The sequence below is a fragment of the Eurosta solidaginis genome, chromosome 5 (genome assembly GCF_040869045.1).
Source record: "Eurosta solidaginis isolate ZX-2024a chromosome 5, ASM4086904v1, whole genome shotgun sequence".
NCBI classification, from domain to species: domain Eukaryota; kingdom Metazoa; phylum Arthropoda; class Insecta; order Diptera; family Tephritidae; genus Eurosta; species Eurosta solidaginis.
In genome coordinates, this window is record NC_090323.1 from 76063665 (window position 1) to 76090826 (window position 27162).

At 41.1% G+C, this 27162-nt stretch overlaps 1 protein-coding gene and 1 long non-coding RNA gene across 7 annotated transcripts in view; one reads left to right on the forward strand and one right to left on the reverse strand.

The window, feature by feature from the left end:
• The window catches only part of Hsp110 (heat shock protein 70Cb), a 209396-nt gene extending 196128 nt beyond the window's left edge, over window positions 1-13268 (reverse strand). For 2 of the 6 annotated variants that reach the window (XM_067788664.1, XM_067788658.1), the window contains exons 1-2: window positions 13128-13268; window positions 12327-12607 (exon numbers count right to left, since the gene is read on the reverse strand). In XM_067788664.1, the coding sequence (XP_067644765.1) occupies window positions 12327-12433 (107 nt within the window). In that variant the 5' untranslated portion in view covers window positions 12434-12607; window positions 13128-13268. Of the gene's footprint in view, window positions 1-12326; window positions 12686-12942; window positions 13103-13127 lie in introns of those variants that run through there. The other 4 variants (XM_067788659.1, XM_067788660.1, XM_067788663.1 and 1 more) reach the window with 4 other exon arrangements.
• A 3104-nt stretch (window positions 13269-16372) lies between these two features.
• LOC137254435 (uncharacterized) lies at window positions 16373-24953 on the forward strand. Its single transcript, XR_010953992.1, has 5 exons — window positions 16373-16674; window positions 17070-17243; window positions 17316-17541; window positions 23042-23222; window positions 23293-24953. It is a non-coding gene; the product is annotated as an uncharacterized lncRNA (long non-coding RNA).
• The last annotated feature ends 2209 nt before the right edge of the window (window positions 24954-27162 follow it).

Sequence of the window (27162 nt, forward strand, 5' to 3'; positions counted from 1 at the left end):
TAGGCCCTAGCCAAAGAGCAGAGGGAGATTAACTTAGCGATTAGGCTTCCAGACGGTACCTATACCGGAACGGTGGAGGAGCGAGCGAGGGCCCTGCTACACACGCATTTTCCGGGTGCCTCTCCGCAAGTACCGGAACCTGTGTTCCCCAGAGTGAAACCAACCCCATCAGACTGGCAACTGGCCAACTCCCTCTTCAGTGAGGCCAGAGTCAGATGGGCAGTGGAATCCTTTGAGAAATACAAATATCCGGGGGTGGATGGCATCTACCCGGTGCTAATGCAGCACGGGACACAGATCATCCCACATCTGGCCAGGATCATGAGAGATAGCCTGGCACTGGGATACATACCCATGATGTGGAGAAGAGCAAAAGTGGTTTTCATACCAAAAGTAGGAAAAAAGGACTATTCGCAGGCAAAGTCCTTCAGACAAATAAGTCTAACTTCCTTTGTCTTGAAGGCAATGGAAAAGATATTGGACCAAGAAATCAGGTCGAACGCCCTCAAGAGCTGGCCTTTACATCATAGCCAGCATGCGTACAGAGCGGGTAGGTCCACGGACACAGCTCTGTAACAATTAACATCTGAAATACAGAGGGCGTTCGAAACAGAGGAAACAGTGATTTGCGCTTTCCTTGACATTGAGGGTGCCTTTGACAACACATCTCATGAAAGCGTAAACATAGCACTGCAGAGAAGAGGAATTCAGATGCCTATCCAGAGATGGATTGACAATCTACTCCGCACAAGAATCGCTGAAGTCGATGTAGGCAACAGCGCAGTTAAGGTTAATACCACGAGGGGGTGCCCTCAAGGAGGTGTTCTATCACCACTTCTGTGGAGCCTAGTAGTGGACGAACTCCTGCAAAAGCTATCTGACAGTGGCATAAGATGCCAGGGATACGCTGACGACATCGTCATAATTGCAAGGGGTAAGTTCGAGAGTACGCTCTGTGACATAATACAGAGAGCACTGAATATTACGAAGGGATGGTGTGCCAGCGTGGGGCTTAACATCAACCCATCTAAAACGACCATCATCCCTTTCACCAGAAGAAGGGCCCTACCAGCCCTGAGAGCAATTACAATAAATGGCGTGGCACTAGAACAGGAAACCGCGGTGAAATACTTGGGGGTCACTTTTGACACCAAGCTCCTATGGAAACAGCACTTCGACTCCATGAGAGCTAAGGCCACGAGGTCCATCATGATATGCAAACGTCTAGCAGGCAAATCATGGGGCTGTAGCCCGCATGTGCTAAGATGGATGTATACCATGATAGTAAAACCTATGATAACATACGGTTCGATAGCCTGGGCATTGAAAACAACTCGGGCGACGACGAGGCAAGCGCTGTCAAAACTTCAGCGACTGGCATGTGTATGCATCACGGGAGCTATGCGCACATGCCCTACAGCAGCGCTGGAGGCTATCCTTGATCTGACCCCGCTGCATATATCAATAGAGCAGTCAGCCAAGAGAACCCTCCTGAATATTGCTAAGGAGGGCTCGGGCATAGGTAAAGTTATATCGTCCGGAAACATGGAGGAATTGAGAGAGAAGATCCCAATCTCTCAACTCCCGAGGGATGATATCCTCAGGCAGATAGTCTATGAGAGAAGGTACAAAGTAGAATTGGGAGACAAGGGTACGTGGGAGGAAAGCAGAATTGTGTACATTCATCAGCTAAATAAAATAGTATGGTACACAGATGGCTCGAAGACGCCAGAGGGGATTGGATCTGGAGTCATTGGACCAAGAGCAAAGATATCAACGCCTCTGGGAGCACACCCGAGCATTTTTCAAGCGCTTCCCAAGGCAGTCGGTTCTATGTACCGGAGCGACTCGGGATTTTTCCCGACCAAGGACTGTCATTTCAGTGTAACCCCATTTAATTTGTTTCGTCCCTCCCACAAATTGTCATCCTCCCAGCAGCTCCTTGCAGCAGGACTGCTCCATATTCTCTTGCTCCGGAAAGGTATCGAATCCAATCCGGGTCCGTCTCCTGACCTTGGTCCTGAGAAATGGTTTTGCTGCATCTGCCGGAAAAGAATCTTTTTAGGACGGTCATACTCTGTTCAGTGTGTCTCGTGTAAGGGATGGTTGCATCGGACAGGTTGTTCTGGGCTTGATCCCAAAACCCGACGTCCACGTAACTTTTATAAATCTTTTGTGGCTCCTTGCTGTTCACGCCCAAGGGCGTCCCGTAGTCTTGGTCTAAGCGCCCCCCCATTACCTTCCAGCAGCCCCGCTGCTCAGCAAGCCACAACAAGTACCCGCTGCTGCTCGCGCCTTACGGCGCCAACAACTCAAACAGCTGCTACCACTCATAACTACAATCTTCGTAGTAGAGTCGGAAGCAATGCTGAGCAACAGCCCCTGCCCCCGTCTTCTCCCCCCCTCTTTTCCGGCAGCAATCGTGTAGGTCAGGGAAACAGACTCTTAGTCCCTACCTCCGTTTGCACCGTTTGCCAGCACAGAATATATATGTTTGCGACATCCGCCCAATGCAGCTCCTGCCTCGGGTGGTGCCACTTTCCTAGATGTTCTGGTCTCCGCGACGGCAACCCCTCGGCGGGTTTCATCGCGCCATGTTGCCAGGTCGCAAACCCAAATCATCCGGGTACCCCAATGCTTGCCCAAGGACGCCCAGTCCCAGGGCCACAACAGCAATTGCGTCCTGGCCTTCCTGAACCCAGGCGTAGTCACCCGTCACTTACCCCCAGAGTGGCGACGTCTCCTCTCATGCACTTCAGAATTCTGCAGTTAAACTGTAATGGACTAACTGGGAAGATTACGGAGATAGTCAATTTCATGAAGCGGCACAACATCCGCATTGCTGCGATTCAAGAGACTAAACTCACAGCACGATCTGCATTGCAGTCCTGCTCTGGGTATAATGTCCACAGAAAAGATCGCGAGAGCGGAAATGGAGGCGGCCTCGCGTTTATAATACACCACTCTGTGCAATATCACATATTTGATCCTGGCATCGACCGCAGGGACAACGTCTTAGAACGTCAAGGCCTATCTGTCCGGTCAGGCGATGCAAACCTAGAAATCATCAACATCTACATCCCCCCTGCCACCTGTTGCCCCGGTGGATACCACCCTAATATTAGAGCCTTACTCACTGGAAACAATCGCATTATTTTAGGCGACTTCAATGCCCATCATGATCTATGGCATTCAAATTTGCGGGCGGACAGTAGGGGCGAGATGTTGGCGGATCAAATAGAAGAAACGACGTTCTGCACAATAAACGGAGACGCCCCCACATGTATGGTAGGAAGCTGTCACAGTTCGCCAGATATCTCAATCGTGAGCGCAGAACTCGTAAACTGCGTCAACTGGCAGCCGATGGTATCATTGGCATCCGACCACCTGCCTATACTTGTTTCGCTCGAGCGTACCGCCGACTTCATCGTCACCGAAAAACGCACTTTCATAAACTTTAAAAAAGGAAAGTGGGGAGAATATAAATCCTTTACAGACAACCTCTTTGCTGCCCTCCCTATCCCGACTGATGCCCGCCAAGGGGAGCGTGCTTTTCGCAAGGTCATTGAATCCGCCTCGGCACGTTTCATTCCCGCCGGGAGAATTCCCGAAATCCGGCCCCACTTCCCGGCGGAGGCCGCAAACTTAGCGAGAGAACGTGACCTTATAAGGCAGCTTGATCCAGGCGACCCCCAAATAAGGGATATAAACCAACGCATCAGATTGCTTGTGGATGAACACAAGCGGGCGAAATGGGAGGAGCACCTAAGAGGTTGTAACCTCTCTACCGGTGTGGGTAAACTTTGGTCCACCGTAAAGTCCCTATCGAATCCGACTAAGCACAAAGACAAAGTTTCCATCGCCTTTGGCGACAAAGTGCTGTCGGATGCGAAAAAATGCGCGAGCGCTTTCTGCCGACAATATATAATGCATTCTACGGTCGACAAGGTTAGACGGAGGGCCAACAGACACGCACATAAACACAAATTCAGCGCGTCACCAATCACCATCACCGCTAAAGAGGTTGAGGACGCCATTGGTCGCGCTAAACCATCCAAAGCAGTGGGCCCAGACGGCATAGCCATGCCGATGCTTAAAAGCCTAGGGAAAGAGGGTTTCAAATATTTAGCGCAGGTCTTCAACCTGTCTCTTTCCACCTTTGTCATACCCGAGAAATGGAGAATGGCCAAGGTGGTCCCGCTACTAAAGCCTGGTAAACCAGCTAACATAGGAGAGTCGTATCGTCCGATATCTCTCCTATCGCCAGTAGCAAAGACGCTCGAAGCCATTTTGCTCCCTTATTTCCAAGCAAATTTGCAACTAGCCTCCCATCAGCATGGCTTCAGAAAACTCCATAGCACTACCTCCGCGCTAAATGCCATTAGTACCCAGATAAATTGCGGTTTAAATCAAAACCCCCACCATAGAACAGTACTCGTAGCGCTAGACCTATCAAAAGCTTTTGATACGGTCAACCACGGCTCGTTACTGCAAGACCTGGAAGGGTCTACCCTTCCCCCATGTCTTAAAAGGTGGACCGCAAATTATCTGGGTGGTCGGCAGGCATCGGTGCTATTTAGAAACGAAACATCAAAGCCAAGGAGAATTAAACAAGGGGTGCCACAGGGTGGTGTCCTATCCCCACTTTTGTTTAATTTCTACATATCTAAACTACCTTCACCACCGGAAGGAGTCACAATCGTTTCCTACGCCGATGACTGCACAGTAATGGCCACAGGCCCAGGCCCACAGATCGATGAGCTATGCAATAAAATAAACGGCTACCTCCCTGATCTCTCCAGTTTTTTCGCCTCGCGAAACCTGGCATTATCACCGACTAAATCTTCCGCGACCTTATTTACAACATGGACGTCCCAAATGTCGACCATTTTGAACATCCACGTCGATGGCTCTACGCTACCGACGGTCCTACACCCCAAAATCTTGGGTGTGACGTTTGATCAGGATCTACATTTTGGTGAGCACGCAGCCGCAATTGTTCCGAGAATTCAGAGCCGTAACAAAATCCTCAAATCCCTTGCTGGCAGTACCTGGGGAAAAGATAAAGAAACGCTCATGACTACATACAAAGCAATTAGCCAGCCGATTACGTGCTACGCGTCACCCATATGGTCGCCAAGCCTAAAAATTACCCACTGGAAGAAGCTACAGGCCTGCCAAAATACTGCTCTCAGAATTGCCACGGGCTGTCTTCTTATGTCCCCAGAACACCATCTACATAATGAGGCGAGAATACTCCCCATCAGGGAAAGAAACGAGATGCTGACCAAACAGTTCCTGTTGAATACCCAGAAACCTGGGCATCCCAACAGACATCTGATTGACGAGCCAGCACCGCCTAGGGGCTTAAGGAGTCATCTCCGGAAGCATTTTGAGGAAATACGGCATCTGAGAACACAGCCGTATGAAGCGAAAAAACACAAGCAGGTCCTTGGTGAACTCCACAAACAGGCGTCGGACCTTTATGCCGGGAATTGCCCGGTGAACCCAGTACTCAAAGTAAAGTATCCAAAACTTGCGGAAGAGGAACGCATACTCCCCAGGGAAACGCGTGTCACTCTGGCTCAACTTCGTTCTGGATACTGTAACAGGTTAAACTCTTACCTATCCAGAATCAACCCCGACATACAAAATGTATGCCCCGCTTGCAATGTGTCCCCACATGACACCAACCATCTCTTTAATTGTAATGTGGAACCAACGCCTCTAACACCCCTTTCCCTATGGTCCACCCCTGTTGAAACAGCAAGTTTCCTTGGACTCCCGTTAGAGGATATTGATGACAGTTTGTGATCGGTCGCGTCTATTAGGTGGGGCGAAGCACTGCTACAACAACAACAACAACAGCATTTTTCAAGCGGAAGTGTTCGCTATAAGCCAGTGTGCTGACCTGCACCTTCAGCGCGAATACTCCAACGAGACAATTGCCATACTCAGTGACAGTCAGGCCGCCCTCAAGGCGATCTCGGCGTCTGAAATAAAATCAGCACTAGTACTTGAGTGCGTTGAAAAGCTAAATCAACTAGGAGCACACAACAAACTGTTGTTGGCCTGGGTTCCTGGCCACCGGGGAGTGGAGGGCAATGAGCAAGCGGACAGCCTGGCAAGGGAGGCAGCAATGACACGACCTATTGGTCCTGAGCCGTTCCTGCCAGTAGGCCCGCAGGAAATCAGAGGGCATCTACTATTAGAAGAAAGGGATAAGAGGGAAGAACACTGGCGCAATATGCCAGGCTTGAGGCAATCTAAGTTACTGCTGGGGGGGCTACAGCACAACTCGATATAGGGCATTAATGGGCCTGTCGAAAGATAACCTGCGGATCCTAACAGCTATTCTTACAGGACACTGCAGACTGAACAGCCACATGCAGAAGCTGGGCATCCTATCGAACAACACATGCCGATTTTGTGATCGATCAGCGGAGACGGCGGTACATATACTCCTGGAATGTGACGCAATCTCAAGACGTAGGGCTAAGTTTTTGGGCTCACCATGGCCAGAGCACTCTCACATCAAATCCCTCAAGCCAGGTGAACTGCTAGGGTTCATCAGAGAAGTCGGCTTGGATGAGGTGCTGTGAAGCAGTTGAGGGCACAATAGACCAATGGTCGCAGTGCGATCCTCAATTAATTATCTATCTATCTAGGCAAGAGGCTCCATGGTAACTATGTTCGTAATTTTGAATCCGACATTAAGGAAAACCCTAGGGCATTCTGGACATATGTAAATTCCAAAAAACGATGCTCAAGTATCCCTGCCTCAGTCATCTATAATTCTGTGCATGGTTCATCAACAGCTGAAGCGGCCAACCTTTTTGCAGCCTTCTTCTGCTCCAATTTCGTGACGCCACCGGAAGACCCGCAGGAGTTGCCCACTATGGTTGACAGTCCCATTAACTTTGGTGCGCTGACTCTATCAATTGATGCGTGGAAGATAACCTTCATCAGCCCTATTTTCAAGTGTGGTAGCAAGAACAATGTCGCGAATTATAGGCCCATTGCAAAATTATCATCTGTTTCAAAATTATTCGAGTACATTGTGAAACAAAAATTGTACTTTGCTGTTAAACCTCTAATCACTGAAAATCAGCATGGTTTTATGGCCGGTAGATCCACTATAACAAACCTATCTATCTTCTCTGATTTTTGCATATCTTCTTTTAATGACCGTTGTCAAGTTGATACTGTGTACACCGACTTCTCAAAAGCATTTGATAAAGTTATTCATTCTATCCTGATTTCTAAATTGACTCGCGTGGGCTTCCACTCGATGTTTTTATCATGGATTAAATCATACTAATAATCCGAAACGTTTCTACAGATTTGTTAATTCCAAAAGGAAAACTTCTGGTTTCCCATCTACTTTTATTTATGGGTGCAAAAACGCAAATTCTGATCACGAAATCGCAGATTTGTTTGCTGAATTCTTTAAATCAACCTATTCATCCCAATGTGTCCAGTCTAATCTTTATCCATATTGCTTGGAAAGTTCTAATAATATTTTAAACCCATTTATTGATAAAGATACTGTTCTTAATATACTTCTTGCATTGAAACCGATATCTTCACGGGAGCCAGGTGGTGTTCCTAATTGTGTACTTAAGTACTGTGCTGTCAGCTTATCTGAGCCTATCTTTAAATTATTTAAACTGTCTCTGGAATCCGCATCTTTCCCATCTATTTGGAAACAATCGTTTATTATACCTTTGCATAAAAAAGGTAGTAGGTCTAATATTGAGAACTACAGAGGCATAGCTAAGCTCTCAGCTATCCCTAAAACTTTTGAGCAGATAATTACATACCCGCTTCAATACTTGTGTAGCTCTTTAATATCGCCTTGTCAACATGGTTTTGTTCATCGGAGATCAACTACTACCAACTTGCTTGAATTTACGTCTTTTGTTATGAATGGTTTTTTAGTTTGCAAACAAACAGATGTAATTTACACCGACTTTAGTAAAGCATATGACTATGTTAATCACGAGCTCTTAGTTACCAAACTTGATCTTCTGGGTTTTCCAGCGCCTTTATTAAGTTGGATTTCAAGTTATCTTGAAAATAGGACTCAACGAGTCTTCTTTAACAACAATCTTTCAAAGTCGTTTGATGTAACTTCTGGCGTGCCCCAGGGGAGCCATTTGGGTCCATTATTCTTTAACCTGTTCATTAACGACTTACCAAAGGTTATATTACATTCTAGAGTTTTTATGTATGCAGATGATGTAAAACTTTGTTACACATATCTGCCTTCGAACTTGTTCTGTTTTAATCAGCTTCAGGCCGATCTTGACTCATTTCAAAGCTGGTGTACTGCAAATTTACTTTTTTTGAATTACTCTAAATGTAAGCAAATGAATTTTCACCGTGTGAAGCCGGTCCTATCATCTTATACACTTAACGGCGACCCCTTGAAGCGGATATCTATTGTAACTGATCTAGGAGTTATTTTTGATCCGAAATTAAGTTTTACCACACATATTTCAACCGCTATAAACAAAGCAACTGGTGTATTAGGTTTTATCAAACGTTGGGCTAAAGAGTTTGATGACCCTTATTTCACAAAGATCCTTTATACCTCGCTGGTACGTCCTATTCTCGAGTACTGTTCATGTGTCTGGTCTCCGATCTATCAAATCCATGTTGATCGGATTGAGTCGGTCCAGAGACGGTTTTTAATTTTTGCATTACGAGGTCTCAACTGGGAATCAAGTACTCATCTTCCACCATACAGGAATAGACTTCTTCTAATTAATTTGCCATCTCTAGAGAATCGTAGAGTATTACTTGGCGTTATGTTCATTCACAAGCTCATCATTGGTGTGATTGACTCCCCTGACCTAATCAGTCAACTAAATTTTGCGGTTCCTGCTAGGGCGTCCAGACATTTTGTGCCTTTTCATTTACCTCTCTGCCGGCAAAATTTTGCTAGAAACAGTCCCCTGCGCCATTGGTGCTCGCGGTACAATGATTTGTACAACTGCATTGGCTTTGAATGTTCGTTTGCTGCTTTACATACTGCTATACTCTTATGTTTAGCCTGATATTTTAATTTTATTTTTTCTTATACAATGCGATGTCAAATGTTTATAACATACAAATTTTCTATGTACCTTTTTTGAATTTTTTTGAATTTTTAATTTTAAGAATGGCTCTGTATTGTACATATATATCTGTCTATTATAATAATTAGTCGACCGCTTTGTGTTTGCGTCGACTTTAAATAAATAAATAAATAAATAAATACCTCCACCAGCGTAGCTGTGTTGTGGTTATTGACAATAACTCTTCAAACACATTCACAGCCACCTCCGGGGTGCCTCAAGGTAGCATACTTGGCCCATTACTTTTTGTAATTTTTATAAACGATATTTCCACCTGCTTCCAGCACTCTAATTTTCTATTATACGCTGATGACCTAAAGATTTTTAATACCATCGCAAACTCAGACGACGTGAGTAAAATGCAATCTTATTTAGATAACGTTGCTGTTTGGTGTCGTGCCAATAACTTGCCACTAAATGTTAGCAAATGCTTTCTTGTAAGCTTTTCTAAATCGCGTGGCCTCATTCCCACTTCCTACTCTCTCGATGGTACCCACCTCTCAACTCTTAACGAGATAAAGGACTTGGGTGTTGTATTCGATTCGAAATTTTCTTTCACGACTCATATAATATCTACTATTGCTAAGGCGTATTCACTTCTGGCTTTTATTAGGCGTTCCTGCACAGACTTCACGGATCCCTACACCCTCAAGTTATTGTTCACTGCACTAGTTCGTTCGAAGCTGGAATATGACTGTTTTATTTGGAGGCCGTATCATGAATGCCATATTGTTAGGCTTGAACGTGTGCAGAAAGCGTTTGTTCGGTTCGCGCTGCACTCGATGAACTTTTCTGAACCGATTCCATCTTATAAATCCAGGTGCTCACTTATCAAATTAGAGTCCCTGGAATGCAGAAGAACTGTCCTATCGCTCACGTTTGTTTATTACATCATTAATGGTGTAGTTGATGCACCTTGTCTCCTCAGGAGTCTCCAATTCCATATCCCTATAAGGCCTCTTCGCAATATACCGATTTTCTATACGGATTGTGTCCGAACCCTCTATGCCTCAAACGCACCTTTGCTTAGAGCTATGACCGACTTTAATCGCATCTCTGATTCTTCAGCTATTGATTTTGCTCTTTCTAAGTTTACTTTTAAAACAATACTTACTGATATCTTTTCAAACAGATAAATGTGCTAGTCAATCTCTTTATAGCATGTAAGTTTTATTGTGTCTATACTCAACTTATGTACTATACTATTAAATAATTATCTAATTTTAATTCAACATTGTTATCTAGTCCTTAAGGGCTTTAAATGCCATAGACTGAAATAAAGAAATAATTCTTCTGAGTTTAGAACAACCCCATATAATTTATTATTTACAAAAAATCGGTTCATATTTTCAGTGGTTGTTGTATTTCGCCGCCGGCCGCCGTGGTGTGATGGCAGCTTGGTGCGCCTATCACAGCGAAGATCCTGGGTTCAAACCCTGGGCAACATCAAAATTTTAGAAAAAAGTTTTTTTCAGTTAGAAGACAAGTTTGCTAACTACCACATACAAGGCAATTGGTCAGTCGTTTGCGTGCTACGCGTCGCCTATATGGTCGCCAAGCCTAAAAACTACCCACTGGAAGAAGCTACAGGCCTCCCAAAATACTGCGCTCAGAACCGCCGCGGGCTGTCTTCTTATGTCCCCAGAAAACAATCTACATAATGAGGCGATAATACTCCCCATCAGGGAGAAAAATGAGATGCTAACCAAACAGTTCCTGTTGAATCCCAGAAACCTGGGCATCCCAACAGACATCTGATTGATGAGCCAGCACCGCCTAGGGACATAAGGAGTCATCTCCGTAAGCATTTTGAGGAAATACGGCACCTGAGAACTCAGCCGTATAATGCAAAAAAAAAAAAAACAAACAGGTCCTTGGTGAACTCCACAAACAGGCGTCGGATCTCTATGCACGAATTGCCCGGTGAATCCAGTACTCGGGGAACAGTACCCAAAACTTGCAGAAGAGGAACGCATACTTCCCAGGGAAACCCGAGTCACTCTGTCTCAACTTCGTTCTGGATACTGCAACAGGTTAAACTCTACATATTCAGAATCAACCCCGACATACAAAATGTATGCCCCGCTTGCACTGTATCCCCACATGACACCAACCATCTCTTTAATTGTAATGTAGAACCAACGCCTCTAACACCCCTTTCATTATGGTCCACCCCTTTCGAAACAGCAAGATTCCTTGGACTCCCGTTAGAGGATATTGATGACAATTTGTGATCGGTCACAGCTATTAGGTGGGGCGAAACATTGCTACAACAACAACTTGGTATGGCGTAGCCCAGGGTTATTTTTTATAAGCACGGCCGAAGGCCGCCAACGCAGAAGGGTGTTCTGCGCAAAAATACTATGGATTCCACCCCCGGTTTCGGAGGGACCCGCGGCTCTTTTTTCGGGTTTTCGTTAATATCTTTTGACCGAGTTAAAATTTTTATTTTCCGGTTTCGGATTAATACTGATGTCATGGTGCGTCGTTTGACACCTCTCTCGATATTTTTGGACGCGTATTAGCAGTGTCATGCTGTTGTTGTTGTAGCGATAAGGTTGCTCCCAGAAGGCTTTGGGAAGTGTTATCGATCTGATGGTCCTTTGCCGGATACAGATCCGGTACGCTCCGGTACCATATCACCATTAAGGCGCTAGCCCGACCATCTCGAGAACGATTTATGTGACCACATTAAACCTCCAGGCCATCCCCTCCCCAACCCCAAGTTCCATGAGGAGCTTGGGGTCGCCAGAGCCTCGTCTGTTAGTTAAAGGATTCGCCGCGGATAGGTGAGGTTGACAATTGGGTTTGGAGAAGCTATATATTGCGCTGGCAACCTGAAGGGTTGCGCTACACAGCCCCTTGTATCTGGTATTTTAATTTTAATTTAATTTTCTGACCCGCTTACCCGCTGGGGTAGTTTCATGCTGTCGTATAGAATTACCAAAAATTAAATGGGGCATCGTCTTGTAAAACGTTACCGGCACGTATTACAAGTGTCGGGTATTCGTAAAATTTCAAACTCAAATATTTGCAAATGAGCATGTGTATTTTGGGGCATTGCAAAGAAAATGGGGATAAGCATTGTGGATAAGTTTAATCCACAATGGGGATAAGAATACAACCTAACCTCAATATGATACATACATACATACATTTTTCCATGCTTACTTTTTTCAAATATAGTAATGAAATAGTACTTACGGTGTTGCACGCAAACTATAGTCATTTGCTAGTGTTTCTATTCCTCCAGCTTTTGCTGCAGCTACATAGCAAGACTCATTGCCAAAATCGATACCAATCACAGACATTCTTCACTGTCTTATGTTATTGATGCCGCAATGAAATGAAGTTTTTCAGCGTTGATTACTTGAATCAGTATCGACGATAAAAATACTATAATATAGCTATTATTCCACGTTTTTTCCAAAGCTTACAACCAGTTTTAATTTACGCACAATGAGTCATAAATTGTTTTTTGACAGCTAAAAGAAAATTGCAAATGCCACACCATTTTATTTCTTGCGCCTTCCACAGAAGTAAATTGTCAATTGCCATAGACTCTGGAAAAGTGATTGGAAGTATGTATTTACATTTTTCTTTCCAGAAGTTTCAAATCAGCTTTTGACAGAATCCATATACATACATATCTAAGCTACCAACACGCGACTCGCACATTAAAAAAAAAAACCGAACAAATCGATAGGAAAACAAATGCCGGATTGAACATCGATCCCACACCACCATGTTCTAGTAAGACGGGTACCGATGTGGATTCATATACATACTTATTCACCAATCACTTTTCTAAAAACGAAACCTCTATTATGGATATATTTCAACTGGTTCACATTTTTAGTTGCACATAGAAATAAAGTGGTTTTTGACCAGCAATTTTTGCTATCAAAAATTTTTCTTTGCGCCGAAACTTGAACGTTTCACTTTTTCCTAGTTAGTATCTATATTAATCGCGTTCCTTTTGTAAATCAATATTCTCAAAAATACCTTTCCATTAAATGATTTTTCACTTTTAAGAAGTACGTGATCGTTCAACCTTTAATTTACCAAAATATTTTTTCTTTAACGTGTTTTCTTCAGTACTGAACGCTATTTTTTGTCTGTTTTCGTTGTTGAAATTTCCCAAGGAATTTGTTTTTCTAGAAACATGTAGAAGCTCCATAGATGGCGCTGTAAAAGGTTGACTAATTTTACTGTACACATTAAGGCCACTTTACAGAATTCAAAATGTAGACGTTTCGACATTCCATCCTAAAACAAAACAATACAGTTGACGTTTAGAGATCATATATTTGCAACTAGCAAATGCTAAATAACATAAGAATATTCGTAGTAAAAAATATAAAAGTTGTATTGCCCCTCTTTATTTACTTTCGTTTTAAATTAAATTCACTCGGATAATTCTTTCCGACACAATTCCTCTTTAGTACTTAGGCATATGGTGCTCTGTGGGTGCTCCATGGAGTACAACAGTGAAAGTACTTTGGTAAGTACTCTCACATATGTACTCTATGGATACTCACAAACAAAGCGATAGTGTGATCATCTACTCCTCTCCTAGGACATCACAATTTTAATTGGAGCACATTTTTTGTATGAATACAGATTAGTTTTGGAACACTCCTATACTCCCAAAGGCGTATTCCTTACATTATTTATGGAGTACTTGCGTTTTTTGAAGGGTAATATTTCTCTATACTATAGTATGTATACATAAAACCAGAGCGCGGTTGCATTTTATCAGAGTTGCCATAGTAAAATTTTATTATCAGTTACTTGTATGCAATATTTTACTTTTGGCAACTCTGTTCGATTGTCATCGTGTCGTGATCACTGTAGTTAAAAAACGAGCAATGATCGGCTGATGGTGGTCCGCAAACGCATTGCAAAGGAGTATTGTTAGAGTACTCCAACATGAAGAAAATGGAACACGTAATCCAAAAATTTTTGCAGGGGTGATGTTTGATGAATTGGAAGTGCCCATAGGGTTACCTCAAGGCTCAGTTTTATAATAATAATAATAATTTATTTATTTACGGTCTTTAAGACCTAGTTCAAGGTAAAAAAAAAAATATATATATATATAAATAAATTGTATACATTACATGCTTAATGACTTACAGTATAAAAATAATTTTGCTTTAAACTTATTAATATTTTCACAGTCTTTTATCGCATTTGGTAATTCATTGTACATTTTATAACCTATATATTCTAAAGTCTTCTTCGCGAACTCCGTTCTTACTCTAGGCAGTCTTATATTTCCGCTGCTTCTAGTTCCATAGTTATGTATTTCATGATTAAAATGTATTCTCCCGTTGAGATAATTCGGTGTTATTCCTAATTTCATATGATGTATAAATTTCAATGTGAAATAATATATCGACTGTTTTACACTGAGCCAGTTTAACATATTTAGCATTGTAGTTTTTGGTGTTCTAAGCGAACATTTTAAAATTAATCGCATTGCCTTGTTTTGTTGTATCTGCAGTTTTTTTATTTGTGTGTCATTTGCTAATAGCAGGATTGTTGGACAATAGATAAAGTGCGGTTCAATAATTGATCGATACACTAATAATTTGTGTCGTTGACTAATATATTTACAAGTTCTGTACATAAAACCAATTTTTTTTGCAATTTTGTTTTCTAAATAACTTATGTGTTCTCCAAATCTAAGGTTTTTGTCGATCCAGACTCCTAGGTATTTGATCTTGTCTACTTGCTGAATTTCAACATTTCTTATCTTCAGAGTAATATTGCTAAGGTTATTGGCACCCATAATGCTTTGATTTTTGCAAAATATCATACTTTTGGTTTTATCCACGTTCACTTTCAACTTTCTATGGCATAGCCATTTGTAAAGGGAGTCTAAGTCTTCTTGCATTTTCGATACCGCAAAGCCCGCACTTCTTTCACTAATGGTTATCAATGCATCATCCGCAAATAGTCGAATATTGCAATATTTCAAGCATTCTTTAATATCGTTAATATATATTGTAAACAATAGCGGTGCCAATACTGAACCTTGCGGTAGCCCAATATGTACATCAGCAACCGGTGAAACTGCACTTCCAATTATCGTCTTCTGTTTTCTATTACTCAAATAGCTTCTGAACCATTCCAAGGATTTTCCTCTTATCCCATTATTAAACATAACATTCAGCAGTTCCTCTCTATCCACAGTTTCAAAAGCACGTTTTAAGTCTAAAAAGACTGAGATCACAACTTTCTTATCAGTTATATCCTCTTTCCATTCCGCAATAACCATATTCAGTGCGGTTTCGCAAGAATGGCTTTTCCTAAACCCAGATTGTTCAGGTATAATAATTTGGTATTTATCTAGATATGCCACTAATTGATTTTTAACCACCGTTTCCATAATTTTTTCATCTGCGGGTAGCGTATTAATTGGGCGCAGTTCCTCTGGCCTTACTGTATTTTTGACTTTTTCCGCAGGTACTATAGTTGATACTTTCCAGCAATTTGGAACAATGCTACTGTTTATTGATTCATTTATTATATCTTTGTAGAAGTGAGCAATGTAAATCATGGCATCTTTAAATACCCCCTCCGACAAAAGCTTTTTTCCACCATATTTGTTTCTAAAAGATTTAGTAATGTTCATTATATCATCTAACTCTACGTCGGTGAATTGAAAAGTTTCAATTGCATTATTTACACTTGTTTCTGCCGCAATTGGAATTATTTCAATGCTATCATTAATTTCAGCTATGCTCTGTACAAAAAATGTATTTAGGGCATTGGCTATATCGTATTCCTTCTCGAGGCATTCACCGTTAATTACTATTTTGCTAACGACCTTTCTGTCATCGGTGAGCTCAGCAAGATGTTTTAAAGACTTCCACATCCGCTTCATGTCTCCTGCACTATCGAGCACTTTATCTTCCATATATTTCTTCTTTTTATACATAACAGTTTTTTTATATATTTTTTTTATGCCATTATAATCCACCCAGTTGCCAGTATTTCTAGCAGTATTATAGAATTCAAATTTTCTTTTGTGCAGTTCCTTTAGCTCACGGTCATACCACTTATTCCTCAGTTGTATTTGGATCCTCTTCTCATACGTCAATGCTTGCATAGCTTCAGTTAAAATATTGTTCAGGATCTCAGTTCTACGTTCTATGCCTACATGAGACACCGATACTGTTCTTAATTTCCCTACAAGACGGAGGTAACCAGTTCACCCACACATTCAAAACTTTTTTCGCTCTCCACTAACACATCGACGTTTAAAGCTGTCATCGAAATGACAGTTCATTAATTATTCCGGAAAACATTGAAACGCAAAAAAAAATATAAATTGTTTACAACGAAAAATATCTTGTGCTTTTAGTTGTGACATGTGACGGAAATTAAAAATTTTGTTGCAGAGAACACCTTTTTGCGTTGGCGACCTTCGCCCAAAATAACATTAAGTTAATTTGAGTTGTGACATGTGACGGAAATTAAGAATATTGCTGCAGAGACCATCTTATTGCGTTGGCGGCCTTCGCCCAAAATAATATTAAGGGTAAAGTTTTACAAAACGGTACACCACCTAATTTAAAAATATTAAATAATAATAAAAACGGAGCTCGAGGCGCGCCTTTTGATTCCACGTTTGATAATTTTTGATAAAAATTGGGTGGTGCACCGTCTTTTAAATCGTTACCATATTAAGTTGTATAGAATCGACGGGATGGCCTACAAGGTTTTATGTCAACTAAATCGCTCCCGATATGGTCGGGCTAGTACCTTAATGGTTCCCGGAACGTACCCGATCTGCATCCGGCAAAGGACCAACAAAGTCGATAACGGGGAGTGTCCTTATCGCTACAACAACAACAACATTATTTACTTTCTGATTTCCATTCATACGTATGTGCATTTTTAAATAATAAAAAAAATGTTATATTATTCTAATAGATAGCTTCTCCGCCGGGTTGCGATTCAGCTCAGAATATGCCAAAATCAGAGGAAATCTACAAAAACAAGGTACTTTACAAGCAACATGCCTTGGAATACGGTATCAAACTGGTTGGATGTATTTCCCTAAAAAAGGGTGGAACTACGCATCTTGGTTTGCCAGTATTTGCTTCGGTAATTTATATTGATTTGTAGTGATTAAAAATTGCAATAGTAGATAATGTAATGTGAATTAAAATTGAATAGGTAGCCGGAGCAAAAAAGGCAACTGATCGGCATGCAACTATTATTTATGTGGTGCCACCGGGAGCTGCTGCTGCTATCCTAGAAGCATTAGAAGCAGAAATGTCTTTGATTTTTTGCATCACCAAAGTTGTGCCATAACATGATAGGGTTCGCGTTAAGCACGCTCTCTTAAGGCAAAAAAAATCGCGTCAGGCCCGATTGTTCAGGAATCATCGCACCAGAAAGGGTAAGTAAATTGGCTACCATATTAAATATAAAAGCAACATGTATGAATTTTTTAGTGATAATTTGTCATGCTTTTGTTGATAAACAACTGAAGAATGCAAATACGTCAGAGTTCGAAGTTCATGTGAAAACCAATTAATTTTTTTAATTAGCATTTGGAGAGAAAAATACATATGTATGTATGCATAGAACTGCATAGAAGGGGAGGAAAAATTAATTATTATCAGTAGTTTTCAAGATTTTTGTCATTTTCCCTGCATCGCAGTTGTCATTACATTGCGTTAAGAGAGGAACTCAACCCCCCCAGCGGGTTAGGGGGGGGGGGGGGGGGTCAGAATATACCCGCGGTAGGTATGCCTATCGTAAGAGGCGACTAAAATACCAGATTCAAGGGGCTGTGTAGCGCAATCCTGCAGGTTGCCAGCGCAACATATAGCTTCTCCAAACCCAATTGTCAACCTCACCTATCCGCGGCGAATCCTGTTTCACTAACAGACGAGGCTCTGGCGACCCTAAGCTCCTTATGGAACTTGGGGTTGGGGAGGGAGGGGATGGCCTGAAGGTTTAATGTGGCTACATAAATCGTTCCCGAGATGGTCGGGCCAGCACCTTAATGGTGCTGTGGTACCGGAGCGTACCGGATCTGTATCCGGCAAAGGACCATCACATCGATAACACTCCCCAAAGCCTTCGGGGAGCAACCTTATCGCTACAACAACAACAACAGAGGACATCAACACAATACCCACAGCCAGTTAAAATTATTGTAAATTTTGCTCTTTTCATCACTGTTTCAAAACGTGGAAAGTTATATATCGAGCATTCCATGGAGAATGGTGCATTTTAGCAGACTTTCGCATTGCCGGCATTATTAATATTCAATCCCTAGAAGGTTTAATGTAGTCATATCAATAGTTCCCGAGATGGTGGGGCTAGTACCACAATGGTGCTTGTTACCGGAATGTAGATAGATAGATCATTTATTGAGGATTGCACAGTGACTTGCACATCTCCTACACAGCACCTCATCCTAGCCGACTTCCTTGATGAACCCCAGCAGTGTTCTTTGCTTGAGGGATTAAATGTGGGAATGCTCTGGCCATGGTGAGCCCATAAACTTAGCCCTACGTCTTGAAATTGCGCCGCAATCTAGAAGGATATGGTCCACCGTCTGCTGATCCATCACAAAATCGGTATGTGTTGTTCGATACTATACGCAGCTTTTGCATGTGACTGTTCAGTCTACAGTGTCTTGTAAGAATAGCCGTTGGGGTTCTTAGGTTATCTTTTTGAGAGGCCTATTAATGCCCTATATCGCGATGTGCTGTAACCCCCTAACAGTAACTTAGATTGACTCAGGCCTGGCATATTGCGCCAGTGTTCTCTCTTTTCCCTCCCTTCTGCTAATAAATGCCCCTGTGGGCCAACTGGCAGGAACGGCTCGGGATCGATGGGTCATGCAGTTGCTGCCTCTCTTTCCGTGTTGTCCGCCTGCTGTTGTTGTAGTAGCAGTGCTTCGCCCCATCCAATAGGTGCTACCGATCACAAATTGTCATCAATGTCCTCTAACGGGAGTCCAAAGAAACTTTCTGTTTCAACAGGGGTGGGCCATAATGAGAGGAGTGTTAGAGGCGTTGGTTGCACAATACAGTTAAAGAGATGGTTGGTGACATCTGGGGACACATTACAAGCAGGACAATGTTTTGTATGTCGGGGTGATTCTGGATAGGTAAGAGTTTAATCTGTTACGTTATCCAGCTCGAAGTTGAGAAGGAGTGACTACTCTCGTTTCCCTAGGGAGAGTGCGTTCCTCCTCTGCTAGTTTTGTTCTTTGAGTACAGGAATCACCGGCATAGAGGTCCGACGCCTGTTTGTGGAGTTCACTGAAGACATGCTTGTGTTTTTTAGCTTCATACGGCTGTGTTCTCAGGTGCCGTATTTCCTCATAATGTAATGAGGCCGTGAACAACAAGAGCCACAAAAGATTTATAAAAGTTACGAGGACGCTGGATTTTGGAATCTAGCCCAGAGCAACCTGTCCGATACAACCATCCCTTGAACGTGAAACACTGACAAGAGTATTTATTTTTTTAATTTAATTTATTTATTATTACGGCTGTTTAGGCCTAAAACTTAAACTACTAAGTACAATTCATTGTTATAATCACTTATTTCTATTGAATATGCTGTTGGAATGCCATGTGATTCCGATCAGCATATTTACTAGCCTGACAAAGGGGCGAGTCTAGAAGCCACTCATTACGACGTTTCCAATCCTCCAGTGCTCCCAGCTTAAGGCAACAAAATTTGGAACTTATATTTTTCAATTATATGTATTTTAAGCTGTCGGAATGTATTAGTCGCCGATCAATGCAGCTAAACATGTCTTTGGATGTTGGAAATTGAAAATAACCCCTCAACTTTGTTTATTAAAGACGCTGTCGGAATGCATGAAGATTCCGATTAGCACAGCTCAACATATAATGGGAGGTTGAAAAGGACGTGTTTCCAATCCCCCCCTGCTGCAACTTTTATTTGGCCTTATTTTCTTTATTTTTGTTACACATTATATAATTTTATTGTTATATTAATGCTGTCGGAATGCGAGTGATTCCGATCAGCAACAGTAAATACCAGCTGGAAATACCGAATTCCAGCGAAATTAGTTGGTGGAACTGTCTGGAGTTACAGGTGGCCACCGATTTTCTGTTCCTTAGGGCCGGATGCATTGTATTTTGCTGATACCAATATTACCATTCCCTTTTCGCTCCAGTATCGGTATATCATGTAAAAAAATAAAAGAAAAAAAACTTTATCTTATTGGAAGGGTTTTACAATGCTCCAATAAACTTTTTTTAAAAGTATTGAAGTTATTACTACTTTTTATGTGATTAGGAAGTTCATTGAAATATTTCAGGCCCTTATATATATGACCGTCCTAAAAAGATTCTTTTCCGACAAACGCAGCAAAACCATTTCTCAATACTGTAGTCAGTAGAAGTACCCGGATTGGGGTCGATACCTTCCCGGAAGAGGAGAGTATGGCGCAGACCCGCTGCAAGGATCTGTGGGGGGTTGACAATTTGTGGGAGAGACGCAACAAATTAAACATGGAGTCCGCCTGCTCATTGCCCTCCACTCCCCTGTGGCCTAGGACCCAGGCCAACAGTACTACGTTGTGTGCTCCTAATTGATTCAGCTTTTCTACGCACTGAAGGACAAGTGCTGACTTTATTTCGAACGCCGCAAGTGCCTTTAGTGGAACCTGACTGCCTGACTGAGTATGGCAATTGTTTCATTGGGGTATCAGCGCTGAAGGTTCAGCTTAGCGCACTAACTTATGGCGAATACTTCCGCTCGAAAATGCTCGGATGTGCTTTTAGAGTTACTGATATTTTGGTTCTGGGTTCGAAAACTCTGGCTCCAATCCCCTCTGGCGTCTTCGAGCCATCTATGTACCTTCCGATCTTGAGCCTAGTAATACATTGCACCCGCCTATACCTATACAGCCGTACCAAGAGACGGAGCAGCCCATTACATATTGGCACAACCGGAGCACTGCTGGACATCCATCCTATATGAAAGCTATGCATTCAAAAGTGTTTGTACCAGTGGCTGGTGCACACCGAACTGGACCAATGTATGCTATATTGAGGCCTGCACAAATACCAAGCTATGTTTATGTAAATAATGTTACTGGTAATGTCAATTTGCACGGTTGAGCACATACAGTACCTACGTTTATACAAGGTGGAACACCACACTACCTACATGGCGATGTAGCCACCGATCAGGTTGTTGTAAGAGATTAATTAAAATATGTTATTCATAAACACTGATTCTTATATTTTTATTATCATTAAACTGTAGACTAGACTCATGACGGGTATTCTTACTGGACACTGCCTTCTGGCGTCACATGCCTTTAAATTAGGCTTGGTCAGTGATAGCAGATGTAGGAAGTGCGAGTTGGAGGAGGAAACGATCGATTTCATTCTGTGCTCGTGCCCTGCGCTTGCCGGGCTAAGACTCCAGCTGACAGATGTCAGATCTAGAAGCAGCAAGTGGCTTAAGTTCTAGGAAGCCGCTAACCCGCTGGAGCCATGAGAAGCGTGAGTGCACTTTGGGTGTCCCAAGACAAGTTCCGTACCTGCTCCGAATAATTTGATAGATAGATTAGATAGGGATCTGTTCTAGGTCCAACTCTTTGGAATGCGGTGTATGGCGGGGTGCTACAAATCGACCTTCCCGGAGGCACGGAAATTGTCGGCTATGCAGATGATATTGTCGTAGTAGCAGTGGCCAAGAAACTTGATCTGCTCCAAGCATTATGTAATGACGCCATGGGAAGAATAACGGAATGGTTGACGAACACGGGGCTGGAGATGGCTAGCAATAAGACAGAAGTGGTTCTGATGAGCTCAAAGCGGACTGTGGATGAGTTGGTTCTAACCATAGGAGATTTTCAAATAAATTCAAAGCCCTCCTTGAAATATCTAGGAGTAATCATTGACTCAAAACTAACTTTTAGGGAGCACTTCAGGGCGGTGGGGGACAAAGTTTCTAGAGTTAGTGGAACCCTAACGCGAATAATGCCCAACATCGGCGGCCCAAGCGAAGCTACCCGTCAGCGATTATCCAACGTAACCAGCTCTATAATATTATATGCAGCACCAGTATGGCACAGATCTAAAATGGTCCACCAAAAAGATATACTAGCAGCTTACCGCATTACTGCTATACGAATAGCATGTGCTGTTCCGACGACGCGATCCATGTTTTATCCCCGAAAATCCCAGTAGATCTACTCTCATGTGAAATGGCCGATCTGTATGGCATTGGATTCAGCCGACCATCTGAAGATGCTAAGAAAAGCGCAAGGTCACGAACAATAGTTAGGTGGCAAGAACGGCGGGAAGATTTGAGAAAAGAGCGCTGAACCTTCATGCTAGTCCGGAATATAGCGAAATGGTACGAGCGAAAACACGGCAAACTAAATTACCATCTCACACAGATATTGAGCGGGCACTGTGGCTTGAAGGAATATCTACATGAGCGTGGGATAGAGGAGGATCCTTTCTGTCCAAGCTGTCCGTCCGAATTGGAAAGCGCAGAACATGTAATATTTCACTGCCCTCGTTTTCACGGCGAAAGACTGTCTGTAAACAGAGTTTTTGGAGAGGAACCTTCCATTAGGAATTTAGTTCCACGAATTTCCGGACAAATAGATTGTTGGATTGCTGTGAGCAAGATGGCCTTTATAGTAATGACGAAATTGATGATGCATGCCGAAAGGGAGCGTAGAGAAATGCGCATACGAAGTAGTGGCGACTAAATCGCCTTTGAAGTTACTTTACTAGGTCCTGATTCTAGTTATCTGAAATTTCTCTTGTGCCTTTGGAAAAGAGCTATGTGTGGAGCCCTATTTATGGAACACTTTTCGGCTTATATTAAAAACTTTTAATCTATTCTTACTGATATGAGTTTCTTTTTCATTCTAGGTAATTTGATTTTGACGATGTGAGGATAGAAATATCCCAAATATTCCAGCTGTGGCTGTAAGAACATACATTTGCTCAAATTAGAAGAAAACTGCACGGTTGAGCACATCCAGTATCTACGTTTATACAAGGAGGAACACCACACTACTTTCACGGGGATGTAGCCACCGATCACGTTGTTGTAAGAGCTTATTTTAAATATGTTATTCATAAACACTGATTCTAATATTTTGTTTTGGTTTTTACTTTAGAGTCAACCTGTTATATAAGCGATGTCAGCTATGCCTGTAACTTAAGCGCCTTCAGATGTAATAGTTACCGCGGACGCGGTCACAGGAGTAGTTCACTACGTGGGGATTACACTAATCAAGGACTTTCAATATCGGAAGGTTTTCCAGCACTATAACACACCAACAATATGTGCAATCACCCGAATAAATTGTACAACAAACGTTAACACCACATCATCAGCCAGCAACAACAACAAACGCAACACGTTGAAACTTCTAAGCAATTAATGACTAGTGAACCACCAACATATCCGCAATATGCGCAAACATCAACACCAACATGTGTCGCCTACTTTGCAACACGGTGAAGATGGCCAAGGCCATTCTGATTCTAATACTGATAAAGGCGAACCATTGGCAAATTTAAAAACTCAAACAGACCACGAAAAATGTTGATGTTGGTATTAATTCTAGTACGGATAGTAAAGAATTTAAACCTAGGAAAAAAGCTAAACTTGATAAAAACTTAACCGAAGATGACAATGTTTCTAATTCTAATACTAAGGAAGATGAACCTTTGATAAATATGAAGCTTAAAACAGAGTTATCAAAAAATGACGATGATGATAATGATGTTGATGCAAAGTCCAATGTTGAAAATGATGAAAATTATGAAACAGAATCTGAAAATAGTATGAGTGTCGATTATAACCTGAAGCAAAACTGTCATATCCGGTACGACCAGAATTAGATGTTAAGAAAAGAGCCTACATAAAGAGGCTCAGTATATTTATGGAAAATTTATCATGAGACAATGCCCAATGTATGTATTTCAATTAAATTCAGCACATTGTTGGAAAAAGCATCTAAACTTTATGCATCGTGTAGAGAAACCAGAACATTTACAATTTAAATATAACGAACGTGGTGCAAAATGTAAATTTTGTGATATTCAAGCAGCTACACCAAGCTTCAACAAATTATTGGACCATGAGATTTCTCATATGGCTAATAGTCATTATTTAAAATGTAAATTATGCGATTGGAAGACGAAAATACATTCAAGTATGAATTTTCATTTACGTGTACAACACGCTGAAACAATTGATGTAACAACGAAAAGTTTAGAATTGAATGTTTGTCCATATTGTAATCACAATGGTATTTACGCAAACACTTAATACATCTTTTCTATGTTTAGAATGTGGTGAATAATTTAGAACAAATACAAGTTTACGTGTACACCACAAGATTTGAACGGAAATATCTTGAGGGTATGGTTACACCTATGTGGCATCTACAAGCTATTTATAATGACTAGTATGGAATGAATCCGGATATGGAAGAAAACGGAGGTGACGAAATGAATCACCATGCTTCTTTGGATTCTGGTGATACTCCTGACATGCTTCCTAATTTCCCTACGTCTGATGTTACTATACCTACCAAACTAATATGACTGCAAACTGATGAGCAACACTACCAGCGCAGGAAAAATAAGAACTTCAAAACAAGGTTTCGGAAAGGGCACGACTATGAATAGACGTTAATGTATTTATATAGTTTATAAATATAAAAATTCACATATGTAAAGTTCGCTAGAGTAATAAGGCAATAATTTAAATTGTAAAAAAACATTGTATATATGAATAATTTATAATTAAATATTATCTGAACATAAAGGACGCGTTTCATTCATAGAAAAAGCGATTTGACAGAAGGTAACCGATACGGGTAACCGATAGGCCAGTTACCCGTGTTGTTGTTGTTGCATATGTTTTGGTTAGCGAAAACGAAAACATAACTGATGAAGAAACTTAAAAATGTAAATAACATCGAGCGAGAAGGAATGTCGAAAACACAATAGGTAAGAGCGAGAAAGCGAGTCACACGTACACTATTTTGAGAGAGCGCATGCGTTACCTTTTTCACGACAGCAATGTAAAAGTCATTAAGACGATAATTGGTGAACAAGTTATTGATGACGATTAAGTAATCGATTAGGGAACGGGTACCTGTCTTGTAGGGTTATAGTAATGATATAGTTAACGCTATTGAAGGTTGTGAAATTAAACTAATCGCTGATGATGCATTAATAATGATTAGTGAGAATAATATTAATTCTGCACTTTCTAAAATACAACATGAACTGAATAACCTGTATAAATGGTTGTGCGGAAATAGACTGAAACTTAACTTAAATAAATGAAATTTATAATAATAACAAGGAGGAACGTTAATGAGGAGGATATAATTGGTTTAAAAATAAATGATGAAAGCTTACAAAAAGTTGACAGAATAAAATATTTGGGAATTGTAATTGATAACAAACTCAAGTTTGAAGAACATATAAACTACACAGTCGGGAAAGTTGCAAAAAAAAATTGGGGTTATGCAGAGAACATCCAAATATATTCAAAAAAAGTACAAAATAATTATATATAAGTCCATTATAGAACCGCATTTTGTATACTGCGCATCTATTATATTCATTGTGTCTGACAAAGAAATAGATAAACTTCAAAATATGCAAAACAGATGTATGAGATTTATTCTTGAAAAACTTAGAGATACTCGCAGGGCTGATATGCTGAGAAGTTTGAACTGGTTAAGTGTCAAGCAAAGATTTTTTTTCACGCTATGAAGTTTATATTTAATATTAAAAGTGAAAATGTACCTGAATATCTAAGTAAAAACGTAGTATTAGTTAAGCAAACACATAACATTAATACAAGGAATAAACATAATTTCAAACTGCCTTTATTCAGAACTGAAATAGATCAGCAATATATTTTTTATAAAGGTCTAAAAATTTTCAATGAACTGACTATAGATATAAAAATTTGTAATGAAATTGTAGCTTTTAAAGCAAAGCTTTACGTATATTGTAAAACCTAAGCAATAAGATAGTAAATTTTAATCTAATTTAATCTATGAATTAGGCTTTTTTGCCGTAATAAATAAATGAAATAAAATGAAATGAAATAGACTATATATTTGGAAAACATACAAAACAATAGACATACTCCCTTTCCTATCTAAGGTCGTTGAACGTATTCTACATGGGCGAATCGTATCATATGTACATGAATACAAGCTCCTGTCAGACAGTCAGTCCGGTTTCAGGTCAAAGCGGAGCTGTACAACGGCACTATTATCTGTGACAGAAGAAATTCGTGAGCGAGTGGATGAAAGTTACATTGCCTTCTTAACACTTCTTGACCATTCTAAAGCTTTTGATTCTGTAGACCACATTCTGCTCTGTAGGAAACTGGAAAACTTATTTAACTTCTCTGGTCATGCAGTTGCCCTTATAAGATCATATCTTGGCGATAGGACTCAAGCAGTATGTATAGGTGGTGAAAAGTCTGACTTCCTACATGTCTTAAGAGGCGTCCCTCAAGGCTCTACCCTGGGTCCTCTGTTATTTGTTCTGTATATCAATGACTTACCCGATGTCCTTAAGTATTGTAATATTCATATCTACGCTGATGATGTGCAGTTGTTTACGTGTTGTCCTCGTGATCAAACTAGCTTGTGCACAAGTAACTTAAACCACGATTTGAATCAAATATTTTCATGGGCTACTATGAATGGCTTATGTATAAAATGTATTGTTATTCATAGAAGTTCTTATAGAATACGTAGATGCGGCGAAAAACTTAGGTGTAATTTTTAACAAAACATTGACATGGAAAGACCATATTTTTAGAACGGTTGGAAAAGTGTATGAAATGCTTCGTACACTATGGTTAACACAGTATTTCACGCCTTTGCACATAAGACTACTTCTGGCTAAAGCGTACTTAATACCTACGCTACTCCATGGTTTTGTGATTTACTCAAACTGTGACTATCTGTGCAAGAACAAACTAAATATTGTTTACAACA